This window comes from Lagenorhynchus albirostris, chromosome 3, assembly GCF_949774975.1.
Source record: "Lagenorhynchus albirostris chromosome 3, mLagAlb1.1, whole genome shotgun sequence".
Taxonomy (NCBI): Eukaryota; Metazoa; Chordata; class Mammalia; order Artiodactyla; family Delphinidae; genus Lagenorhynchus; species Lagenorhynchus albirostris.
In genome coordinates, this window is record NC_083097.1 from 52,285,202 (window position 1) to 52,298,649 (window position 13,448).

Consider the following 13,448-nt stretch of genomic DNA (forward strand, 5'->3'; position numbering starts at 1 on the left):
GTTTTCACAAGAGTAAGTCCAAAGAATTAATTGATAGGTTGGCAGGTGAGGGGAGGATTTGGTAGGTCCTGCTTGTCTGGAGTTAGCCGAGGCTTGGATTGGTAGGATGTTAGGTCAGTAGGCTGGCAAAAAAGTATGAGTTATATTAAGAAGTAAATTGAAAACAATAACCAGTTAGGAAAAGAGTCGTAAGGAAAAATGAGGTCCAAAATAATTGGGTTTTCTAGTTCTGCCACTTAGTAACTTGTATCTTTAATGGAGAAAGGAGACACAGGGCAGAAAAGAGGTTACAACTTAGTGTTTAAGTACTCTGTTTTCAGCTAAAATAAACCTGCAGATAACTAGACTAAACCTTCTAAATCATTTCTACAAAAGCATCTTCCCAAAGGGGAATACTAGAAGGGGCAAAATAATATAAAATGGAAAGGCTTAGTTTTTGGCGTTATTAAAATCACTATGATAAGTAATTATTGGACTCTGGATGTACTTAATATATGAGAACTTTTAAAACTGTATTGGTGATCAGTGATAATTGCAATACAGTATGAGTTTGCTTTGTATTAAAAGCTAAATTTTATTTTTTAGATTTGTATATTGTTTCAAATCTTAACGTTTTATTATGTAAAAAACATTTTTGGGGGTAACCTACACATTGATACTTTATAGAAAAAATGGTGAGTACTTATTCAGAGGTATTGCTGGATATGTATTTGCTTTAGGATTATTGAAAACTAAACATTTATTTTCTTTCCCTAGTCCAAACCCCTGATACCTCTTCAAAAAGAGACTGATTCAGAGACCCAGAAAATGGTGCTTACTAACTACATGTTCCCTCAGCAGCCAAGGACTGAGGATGGTAGGAATTTAAGAATCTCTTTTCTTTTAAAAAATAAATACAAATTACAGCAAAGGTGTAAAGTGAATTTTAAGTCTCAAAGACTTTTACTAATTTGAAGAAAATTTGGAGAATTGGTTAATGAAGTTCTCTGAAAATGGGAAAAAGAGGCAATATCTCAGCATTATAGATAGTTGAATTTAGAAGTATGTGTATACCATATGTTTCCTTAAATGACTCCTTTGATTTTGTTAGATGCATTTTAGTGTGGGAGAGGCTTCAACAGGAAAGTATAAGTTTATAATATTCTGAGTCCTTTTAGAGTTCATGTGTTTTTTAAAGTATTTCACTATGGGTATTATAAGGAGAGCACTGTAAGTAGTATACTTATAATACTGAATCAGAAACTACATTTGGTATGGTCAGGCAGGTGAATTTCCTTTCAACTGCAAGAAAAGCTTTTTCCTTTATCACAGTGTCTCTAAGAAATAGATGAGTCAGAAAACAATGTCCTTGAGGCGGAATTTTTTAATACTTCGAGAGTAGATGCTTCACATTTAGTTCATTCCATTTTTATTACCACCTATGTGCTAGGCATTGTGTTAGATCTAAGTTTTTGGTCTTTGTTGTTGTTCTTGGCCGTGCCACATGGCATGTGGGATCTTAGCTCCCCGACCAGGGATCAAACCTGCGCCCCCTGCATTGAGAGCGTGGAGTCTTAACCACTGGACTGCCAGGGAAGTCTCAGATCTGAGTATTTAAGATCTTAAATCCTTGCTTTCAAGAAGCTTATGATGTAAGAAGGGGATAATGATGAATAAATTTGAAAGAAAGGCATGGTATCTTGAGCCTAGTTAGAAGAATCAGTCTTAAACAGGAAAAAGGCGAAGTATGGATCCACCTAACAATAAATTTATAACTGAGGGAAACAAGGTATCGGGGAGCAATATCAGTCTGAGAGTTTTCATTGCATTTATTTTCTCAGTGAAGTCAAAGAGAAAATTGCCTCTAAAGACTGGGGGAAGGGCATTTGAGGGAAGTGGTAGTGATTTGGAGTGGCAGAGCAGACTGACTTAGAATAAATAGAATTCCTGAGCAGCATTGAAGATGGAGCAAGGAAGAGGGAATACCATAAATTTGCAGTGGTTCTAAGCAACAAGGTTATGTCATTTTTCTCTGGTTAAATTCCAGGGCAAAGAAGGTAGGTGATTGAAGTACCACGTTACAGACTTATTGCATAGGTATGAAAAGGGGGCAAGAAAGGTGAGAATGGTGCAAATAATATATCATGAAATCTAAGGTGAATAGAGAAGGAAATAAAACCTAGAGTGCTTTTACAGGAAGAAAAAGAAATGAGGTTAAGGAACTTGATGTTTACCAGCAATAATAAGGAAGTGAATGATTTAGAAGGACAAGTGTAGTGGTCAGGGAGGTGGAAAAGTATTACAGAAGCTAAGGTCTTGAGTATTTCCGTGATTGTGAATCACATGGGTGAAATGCAGATGGACATTGGAATTGAGGGCATCGAGGAATTTTGAAATTATAGGGTTGAGGTGGGTTCATCGCACATTTTCATCATTCAGGATTTTGGCAGGTCGTAGGTAAAGAGAAACACTTTAGGCAAATACTAGAGTCCTCAATGAATATGCCAGTGTGATCAGATCTAGTGGCATCTGAAATGCAGAAAAAGTGATGTTACTACCTGATGCCCTGAATCGCAAAAGATGTGAGATTTACACTAAAGGGTAGAAAGTGTTAGGTGACCAGAAGTTGACAGGAGTGAGAGGCATGGTAAAAGTTTCCTTTGGGGTTCTGAAAAAATTCTGGTGTAAAATTGCTTTGATGTAATCTAAAACTCTTAGAGATTTCTGGGCTAGGCTGGTGGAGTCTTGACCCCCATCCCCACCCCCAGTACATAATGAACAGTATTGGTATTTGGAAGATTATTTCCGAATGCCAAACCTTGAATGAAATAATTTATATATTACCATGTTACTTTTTGTAGGGAACTGAGGGAACTGCACAAAATCACATATCTATAGTGTTTTAATTGTTAGATTCTCTTCAGGAATCCTTCTGGTAACAAAAAAGCCTGAGGTGGGAGGAGGAATCTTCTCGATCCTGGAAATAGACTTTGTTGGAAACTGTTGACTTTGCTTGCCTTTCCAAGTATACCACAAAAAGTATGTCAATAGGGTTTCCCAGGAGTTTGAACCACGTTGGACAAACAAGAGCAAACACTCTAATTCATTTAATATTAAGCAACAACACAAAGCAATTAAAGTTTTGAGTCAAGTAATGAAAACAAAGAAAAAGGTGCATCTCAAAGCTTTATTCCTGTTGTTAGTATTTGGTTTCATGGCATTCTTACTTTGGATATGAGATTAAAGAAGGTTAAGAAGCCCAAAATAAGGGCTAAAAATAAATGATAATTATGGCTAGTTTTGCATAAATAATCAAACTGACCATATTTGGGTATTCCAGGAATTTCAGTTTTTATATTAACTAATTTTAGGTGCTTTTAATCCCTTTTGTTGTTTTCTTCTAATGGGCAGAAAATAAGTTGTGGTTTTATTTTGTACTACACAAACTTCTATAAGGTGATATATAATAGGTGGATTAATTTTTAAGCTTTTTTTAGTTGCCTAATAAGCAAAAAGATGTGACAGTTGTCACATCTTTAATATTAATATCAGATAGCAAGATATGTAAGTATTGAGTTTGTTAAATTTTCAATTTTCCTTAGTTTTGATAGAGAATATCTTGTAATTACTTTATTTACGTAGTAAAGCTATATATAATGTTTCATGCAAAGATGTACTTACATGCCATCGGGGTAGTCATTTTTTACCAAAATATTTCCCTCTTTCTGACTTAACACCCCTCCCCCAGTACATAATGAACAATGTTGGAATTAGGAAGGTTTCTGAATGCCAGAACCTGGATGAAATAATTTATATATTACCATGTTACTTTTTGTAGGGAACTGCACACAATCACATATCTATAGTGTCTTAATTGTTATATTCTCTTCAGGAATCCTTCTGGTAATAAAACAAGACAAATCAGCTTTAAGGAAGAAAAGATATGTCATTGATATTGTGAAGAAATGTTGGAAACACAGCCTAGTTAGTGTAGCATTTATAGCTGCTGACATTGACTGGTCTTGATTTATCTTAATGAACATACCTCATAAAGAAAATTATGAGCAAGTAATAGTTTTTCATAATTATAGTAAAATACAGTGGGGTTTTGTTTGTTTTTCTCTAGTTATGTTCATATCAGATAATGAAAGTTTTAATCCTTCATTGTGGGAGGAACAGAGAAAACAGCGGGCTCAAGTGGCATTTGAATGTGATGAAGACAAAGATGAAAGGGAAGCACCTCCTAGAGTGAGTCTATTCTTTTTTCCTTCAAATTTTGAACAGGTCTGCTGATATTTATTGGGTACTATATAGCTAATCTGTGCTATTTTACCCTCAAGGCACTTGAAATTTTATTAATCCAATACATTTATCATGTGAAAGTATTCGAGAACAATATAAAATTATGCAATTAAAAGCCAAATTTCATAGTGTGTATAAATATAAGAGAAAAACAGGTTATTATTTCCCCCTTTCCTTTCTTTAGTGATTTATATATATTATAGGGATAAAGAACTCTTTGATATGAACATTTTGTTTCTTTGTTAGACTGTGTTGCAGTGATAGAAGTAGCAAATACACATTTCCTAGTTACTTATGGATGTAATTTTTTCCCCTTATATAATAAAACTAACTGAATCCCAGAAAATGATAATTAGATTAACCTTAGAAGTGTGTGGTTCCCAGCACATAAGTCATAATAATCTAGGAATTTTATGTATGTTTGCATAAACATCTAGCTGGAAAACGTATATCTGTTTCAAAGCCAAGAGGTGGTGTTGGCAATATCCACACCATATATCTCCAAATGGAATATATTTAAGTCTACTAAAAAAAAAGCTTTTAAAACATTGAAATCTGTAACTGAAGTTTTCGATTATCGATAAAACCATACTTTTATTGAGTCTAAAATGCTTTCAAAGGCCTATCATCTGTCTTCACAGTTACCCCTATGAGCAATGTAATTAAGATGTATTATAGATTAAATTTTGAGATTGACATTAGAAATATTTATCTGTAGATAACTAATAAGGACTTACTGTATAGCACAGGAAACTCTAGTCAGTACTCTGTAATGGCCTATATGGGAAAAGAGGAATCTAAAAAAGAGTGGGTATATGTGTATGTATAACTGATTCACTTTGCTGTACACCTGAAACTAACACAACATTGTAAATCAACTATACTCCAATAAAAATGTTTAAAAAAAGAAATATTTATCTGTATTTTAAATTGTGCTTATTTTATTTCTCTAGGAGGGAAATTTAAAGAGATATCCAACACCATACCCAGATGAGCTTAAGAATATGGTTAAAACTGTTCAAACCATTGTACATAGATTAAAAGATGAAGAGACTAATGAAGACTCTGGAAAAGATTTGAAACCACATGAAGATCAGCAAGTTATAAATAATGATGTGGGTGTAAAGATTAGAAAATTCAAAAGCATTGACCAAAACCTGTTTCAGGTTCTTTAAAATTTTTAAATGATAAATGATATAATGATCCTTTTTGTTTACAAGAAAATGTACTTCCAAACTTAGGGCAGTGTTCTCAAATATCTGAACTAAAAGCTTTAATAGTGAGCAAACTCCCTAATTGCTATTATTACCACTTCAGTGTGGTTACAGACTGTCCATATGGGCAGGGGAGTGTCAGCGTAGCCTTTGAAAAATCATTGCCTGAACAAAGAATAAGATAACAAATGTCAGAAAATTCATTCTTATAGAAATACTTTTTCCCCTGGTAATATTGATTCACTCTACCCAGTTTTAATTTTAAATGTAATTGCTATGACAGACCATTGGCATTTCCTCGGGATGTTCCTGAAACCTACACTAATCCCTAAATTGTGTGTTCTTTAATTGACACCCCCCCTCCCCCCTGCCATTGTATCACAGAAACAGAAGTCACTAGAGTTACTATATATTCCACAATGAGCAGGAAAATATCTAGCCATCCTGATTTTGAGCATGCTGAGCTAAGTGACTCACTCATAAATACCAGCGTTGCAACTTCTAGGATGAAATGTAGCCTCAGCTAAATTGTAAAGTTTAATGTGGCTCGTGGACCTTTGGGACCACCTGTTCCCCAAATGAGCATTTTATCTGTGAGTCCTACAGATTTCCATGTTTAAAGTTTCTTCAGTTTATCCAGAATAGGAAGATACTAAATTACTGTTAAAATTTCATCTGAACTTTAATACAAGAATAGATATAAAGAATGTGAATTCTTTATCTTTTCTTTTACTTAGACTTCAGAAAGTATTACTCCAGTAAGAAGCAAAGCTGATGAAAGAGAAAAGTATATGATAGGAAACTCTATACCGAAGACCAGTGAACCTGAAGCTGAGGTCAGTCCTGGGAATCCGCCAGTGACTGCAAATATGAAAGCCTCTGAGAACTTGAAGCATATTGTTAATCATGATGATGTTTTTGAGGTATGGCTTTATGATTATTCTGGAGTAGTGATAAATGGTAAGAATTTAATATTGTTGCTAACTAAAGATAGGAGAAACCTGATACTGGTAGCAGAAAATATGCTAATGCATTTGCCATTGAGAAATCTCATAATATTTTCTATACCATTAATTTATCACTTTAAAAATTGGAGTACAGTGGATATAAAATTTTTACTATGTAAATTATGTCTTTTTAAAAAATATTTATTTATTTTGGTTGTGCCAGGTCTTAGTTGTGGCATGCAAGATCTTTAGTTTTGGCATGCGGACTCCTTCTTAGTTGCGGCATGCAGGTGGGATCTAGTTCCCTGAGGAAGGATTGAACCTGGGCCTCCTGCATTGGGAGTGCGGAGTCTAACCCACTGGACCACCAGGGAAGTCCCTACTATGTAAATCAGATTGTGGCAGTGTTGTTCTAATTCTGTAAAATTCATAACGGCAATTGCTTTTATTTCTGTAACTTAAAAATGAAAAGGTTACATATATACAATGGAATATTACTCAGCCATAAAAAGAAACAAAATTGAGTTATTTGTAGTGAGGTGGATGGACCTAGAGTCTGTCATACAGAGTGAAGTAAGTCAGAAAGAGAAAAACAAATATCGTATGCTAACACATATATATGGAATCTAAAAAAAACAAAAATTGCTTCTGAAGAAGCTAGGGGCAGGACAGGAATAAAGACACAGACATAGAGAATGGACTTGAGGACACGGGGAGGGGGAAGGGTAAGCTGTGACAAAGTGAGAGAGTGGCATGGACATATATACACTACCAAACATAAAATAGATAGCTAGTGGGAAGTAGCCGCATAGCACAGGGAGATCAGCTCACTGCTTTGTGACCACGTAGAGGGGTGGGATAGGGAGGGTGCGAGGAAGGGAGATGCAAGAGGGAAGAAATATGGGGACATATGTATATGTATAACTGATTCACTTTGTTATACAGCAGAAACTAACACACCATTGTTAATTATACTCCAAAAAAGATGTTAAAAAAAATGAAAAGTTGCTGTAGGTGTACTTCAATTATTTGACTTCTTTAGGCATGTATCATTGCTTATGAAGTAATTTTTTTCTTGAATATCTGAGACTTTTTTTTTTTTTTTTTTGCGGTATGCGGGCCTCTCACTGTTGTGGCCTCTCCCGTTGCGGAGCACAGGCTCCGGATGCACAGGCTCAGCGGCCATGGCTCACGGGCCCAGCCGCTCCGCGGCATGTGGGATCTTCCCGGACCGGGGCACGAACCCGTGTCCCCTGCATCGGCAGGCAGACTCTCAACCACTGTGCCACCAGGGAAGCCCCTGAGACTTTTTTTAAAGAGATTCTTCCCGTGGATCAATAAAAACTGTAACTTTTTTTTAAAAAAACAGCTTTATTGAGATATGACTCATATATTATACAATTCACTCATTTAAATAAAGGGTGCAGTTCAGTGGTTTTTCAGTTTACTAAAAGTTGTGCAGCCCTCACCACAGTCACTTTTAGAACATTGTCATTACCCCAAGAGAAAGCCGGTACTTCTTAGTTGTCTCCCTATAACTTCTCCATCCCCCCAAGTTTTAGACAACTAGTAATATACTTTATCTGCATCTCTAGATTTGGCTGTCCTTGGCGTTTCATATAACTGTAATCATCTGATATGTGGTCTTTGTAACTGTTTCTTTCACTTAACATAATGTCAAGACTATTCATGTTGTAGCATGAATCAGTACTTCATGCATTTTTTAATATCTGAATAATATTTCATTGTAATCATCCATTATGAACATTTGGGTTATTTCCACGTTTTGGCTATAATGAATAAGCCTTCTTTGAATCTTTGTATACAAGTTTTTGTGTGGATATATATTTTCTTTTCTCTTGGGTATATACCTCAGAGTAGAATTGCTAGATTGTATGGTAACTTTATGTTTACCTGCCAGACAGTTTTCCAAAAGTGATTACACCATTTTATATTCCCTTCATACACTGCTGGAGATATTAAGTGCTACAGAAATTTAGAAAGGAGATATTTTCTGGCTACGAAGAACCGTGGATGCTTTAAGTGAAGGAAGCATTTAACCTGTATTTTGAAGTGTTTCAATTAGCAGAAATAGGAGAATTGAATGAAATGGAAGGAATAATGAGAGCAAAAGCATGGTATTTAGAAAATGTAGAAAAGAACATGTTCCATCTGACTGAATATGTCAGGGGTTATAGTATATGAATAAAATTAGTAAGGTAGGTTGGATCCTGATTCTGAAGCCCTTAATACCTCTGCTAAGAAGTTTGGACTTGATGATCTACACTGTAGTCTTCAGGGAGCCACTGAAGACTTATTAGCAGAATTATCTACATTAAACATAATCATTGGAGAAAATGCAATATCCAGGGAGAAAGAGTAAGAAAGGAAAGAATATGAGCTAACTGCAGGAAGATTAATTGAGATGAGCAAAGGAAACAGAAAGGTGGGAGGAGATTTAGGAGACTACAGTTCCCAGAAGCCCAGGTGTAATATAATTTCATGAAGGAGAAGGCCTGGTCAGCAGTTTGAATGCTGCAGATGTCAAAGATTGAGACAGACCTCCTTGTCCTTTTATCTCATTCTTCGCATTCATTCTATCAATCAAGTCCTGTTAATTGCAAAATTTCTGTCAAATTCTTTTTTTCTTTACTATCCATCACTGCCATTGCAGGACAGATGTAGTCTTTTTTTCTTCAGGACTATCAGTATAGCTAGTTTCCTTTCTGCCAGTCTCTTTTTCTTTTCATACATCTTTAATACCAGAGTTACTATTTTAAAAGAATCTGATCTTGTGAGTTCCTGGCTTGTCAACTTTCAGTAATGACCAATACATACTTAATTGAGTTCATACTCAGAGCATAACCTTTTACTATCCGTTCCAGTCTGCCTTTTCTGTCTCCTGCCACTTATCTTAAGTTCCAGCTGCATGGAGCTGACTTGGCATACCTTTTCTTACTTCCATGCTTTCCCCTACTCAGAATGTCATTTCCTTCTTAACTCACCCTTCAAGACTAAATCCAATTTACATTCTCTCCCTAATCTACTTAGCAGTCTAAATCTGTTGTAGTGCAGTTTGGAACAGGGTTGGCAAACTATGGCCTATGGCCCAAATCCAGCCCACTGCCTCTTTTTGTGTGGCTTGCAAGCTAAGAACAGCTTTTACATTATTGAATGGTTGAATAAAATTCAAAAGAGAAAGTATTTCGTGAAATGTGAAAAATTAGATAAAATGTAGTTTTACTGGCACACAGCCATGGTAGTTTGTTTACATATTGCCTGTGGCTACTCTTGTGCCACAGCAGCAGAATTGGTTGGTTGAAACAAGAGACTGTATGGCTTTCAAAGTGTAAAATATTTACTCTCTGGCCTTCTTACTGAAACAGTTTTCTGACTCCAGTCCATGTCTTATTATGGCACTCTTAAAGCACCTAGAAATCTTAGTATTTTTAATAGAACACCCTTTTAAGAGCTTTTATTTATTTTTATCATATTAACTAGGAATAATTTAACCTGTAGTAGATCTGATTTTATATACACTATATACAGTGTTAAAATTTTTCTATTAATATTTGTTGATGACAACGTCTTTTTTGTGTGCTAACAGCACTCAATGGTAGATAGTCTGGGACAGTCTACCATTGGAACCCAGTGATACTTGAGGGAATAAATTTGAGGGTTAGGAATAGACTTTTTATTAGAGTACCTTCACTAAACTTGAGTTTTTCGATGGCAGGGATTGTGTTTTATTTACTCATTTTTGTTTCTCTGGCACTTGACATATTACCAGGTACATACCAATCATTAATACAGTTGGATTAAGGACTGCACAGAAAATTATACCTTAGGCACTTTGGTGTACTGTTAATAATTTCCATAGGTTTACAGCCATGTCTTGAAAAATTTAAGTCATATACTAGTTTTATTCACTATTACCTTACAAAGGTTTTTTTTACCTGTTCTAAGTATTCGTTTCTCTGAAGTTCTTATGACTTAATATTTAAAGAAACCAAAATTGATTTTTGTAAATATTTTCTCTCTTTTTTCTTTAAATTAGGAATCTGAAGAACTTTCTTCTGATGAAGAGATGAAAATGGCAGAGATGCGACCACCATTAATTGAAACCTCTATTAACCAGCCCAAAGTGGTAGCACTTAGTAATAACAAAAAAGGTTAGGTGTTAAAGGAAAGCACTAAGAATAGAAATGGGCTGAATAAGTTTATACATTTTTTCAAATAAATTTCACTAAATGTCATTATGTTATTTAAAACACTTCTTAGAAACAATTTTTAAAACATGCCTTTCTAAAAGGTCTATTCCTTACCTCTCGTTTTTAAAGAAAAATCTTGATGGATCTTTTCTCTTCCCTCATTTGTGCAAGTTTACTTACATGTCATAGATTTTATAGGCAAATAAGCCTAGATTATGATTCCATCTCTACCACTTATTTGCTGTATGATCTTTGCGCTCCTTAGTTTTGTGTGTGTATATATTAGACATACGATAAGGCTAATGAAGGGTTTTGTGACTCTGAAATATATCGGATTAGTGCCCTCAGACCTAGCATAGTACCTGATGTATAACAGATGCTGCTTGTTACTTTATCTCTCCCAGTACTTCTTTTTAACATCCCCACCCCCACCCCCACCTGACATGGAATCTCAGACTCTTGGAAAGGAAAGAGAACTTGAAGAGTCTCTATCCCTTCCTTTTATCCTTCCCTCACTCCTCTCCACCAAATGTCTGAACATCTCTACATTATCTCCACTAGAGGTTTATCCAGCCTTTACCTTTATGGCATTAATGAAACTTACTATCAGGGTGGCCCTTTGGAGGATAGCTTGGGGTTTCATAATAATAATGGTACTGATATTTGTTACTAATTGTTAATTACTGTGCTAAATAGTATACATGTTATTATCTGATTGTCACAATTGCCCCATGATAAGGAGGTAGAAGAAGAAGAATATGTCTAGGAGAGAACTTAAGTGCCATATAGTTTAACAGTATTTTAAAAATTCAGAATCCAAAACCCAAATACCTTAAAGTTGAAGTTACAGAGCCCCATGTGCTACTGTTTTCAACTGTAAACACAATCCAGACTACTTGAACTGAGATATTTGGAACAGCAAAAAATTCATATAATCACCTATGACTACATGTCTGTATGTACTATTTCTATGATTTGGCTAGAATTGAGTTAGTTAAAAACAGCCTTTAGGGTTGTAAAGATATTTACAACAATCTATTTCTGTTTATATAGTTGTTACAAATCCATCTCACATATTGAGAGTTCACTATTCATATACAATTCTTTGAAATGATTTTAAAAAGTGGAAAACTGACCTTGTGAAAATTTCTGAATTTGTTTGGTGTTTGTTTTTTGGTTGATTGTGCTGCTCATTTTTATTATCAGAATAGATGAAAACAATTCCATACATGTATGAAATAATTTCTACCCCAGAAAAGTTTACCAAGGTTATGAACTGTACTATGTATTTCTTACTATTATGACTGTTTAAAACTAAAGATGTGTGGAAAAGCATATTCACTAAAACTAATTGACGGCCTTAAACATTGTGTGATATCATCTTGTCAGTAGTTTAAACTAAATCAAATTCTGGGTAACTAACATTGGTCATATTTTTTTAAAAAACTACAGATATTACTAAAAACAAACTAATTGAAGGTATCACTATTTCTAAATTCTTTAATCTTTTTATGTATTAGGACTGAGTTTTCAGAGGTGAGCCTCTGGTTATTTTCTTAACCATATAATTCTTTACCTTATATATTGAACCAGGACAATATAAATGCCATATGTCATCACTGGAAATTCTTCTTGGCTTTATCAATAGCTTAAGGTTTTTTTTGTTTCAGATGATACAAAGGATACAGATTCTTTATCAGATGAAGTTACACACAATAGCAATCAGAATAACAGCAACTGTTCTTCTCCATCTCGGATGTCTGATTCAGTTTCTCTTAATACTGATAGTAGTCAAGATACCTCACTCTGCTCTCCAGTGAAACAAACTCATATTGGTATTAATTCCAAAATCAGGTTTGTGAACATCTTAACAAAATAATTTATTTGTACAATAAATAGAAGTGGTAAGGCAAAGAAATATATATTATTAAAACATAAAAGATTTTACAAATTAATATTATAGAAATGGTTCAGGCAGTGTATATGGTTTCTTCCCCACTTTACTACTAATTATTTAGCTTTTATACATTTCCATTTTAAATCAGTCTTTTAAATGGGGGAGAAAAGATTTAAAATATATTCTAATTCTCTTCATTAAAAGGTTGAACAGTTTTATAATATTTCTAGGTATTACAACATAAAGAGCCTGTTCGGAATAATTCAAATTAAAAGGGGTATTTTTAGAGTTAGAAATGCAGAGTCACTTTGGGGGTTATCATTAAAGGGTTCAATCAGATATTTCTGATTAGTGCTGTATTTTTGGTTTAGAGTTAAATTTGTAGGTCAAACTCACTGAAACAAGATTTACTTCCTACAGGCTTGAATTTGGGTGAATCTTAAAACAAATTTACTACTAGGGTTCTCAAGAAGTTTTGTTATCAAAGTGAGACTATATCATTTTACTTTCATGTTATTGTATCAGCTAGAGTGCTTAATAGAAAGATTTGGGTTACTACTGAATCTAAAGCTTATTGTATGGATATTGTTAACTAATTTTTAGAGTTAAATAGTTCTTAAATTCCAGGCATATTTAAGTCAAATTTTTCTATGCATTGATTTGCATTGCTTTAAAAGAAAGATGAATTTTATGTCTCAAATTGAGCTTAACTATTATGTAGTTGTAGTTATGATTAGTCATTTATATCTATCCTCTGAATTTGAGGCTAAGATCAGTATGGTAAAATATTAATTTTAAAACCTCTTAGAGGTTAAGATAATGATTAATTTGTCAAATAGTAAAATTTTACTGATATTGTTGGGAAGTAGTTTAGTCTAAGTCATGTTTTTTGTAATGA

At 34.3% G+C, this 13,448-nt stretch overlaps 1 protein-coding gene across 8 annotated transcripts in view; it reads left to right on the forward strand.

Annotated features, from left to right (window-relative positions):
* Positions 1-13,448, forward strand: part of ERBIN (erbb2 interacting protein) — a 109,754-nt gene that overhangs the window by 78,068 nt on the left and 18,238 nt on the right. For 7 of the 8 annotated variants that reach the window (XM_060143027.1, XM_060143026.1, XM_060143029.1 and 4 more), the window contains 6 exons: positions 757-856; positions 4,106-4,227; positions 5,235-5,406; positions 6,231-6,418; positions 10,500-10,614; positions 12,324-12,507. In XM_060143027.1, the coding sequence (XP_059999010.1) occupies positions 757-856; positions 4,106-4,227; positions 5,235-5,406; positions 6,231-6,418; positions 10,500-10,614; positions 12,324-12,507 (881 nt within the window). The remainder of the gene's footprint in view (positions 1-756; positions 857-4,105; positions 4,228-5,234; positions 5,407-6,230; positions 6,419-10,499; positions 10,615-12,323; positions 12,508-13,448) is intronic. The other variant, XM_060143028.1, reaches the window with a different exon arrangement.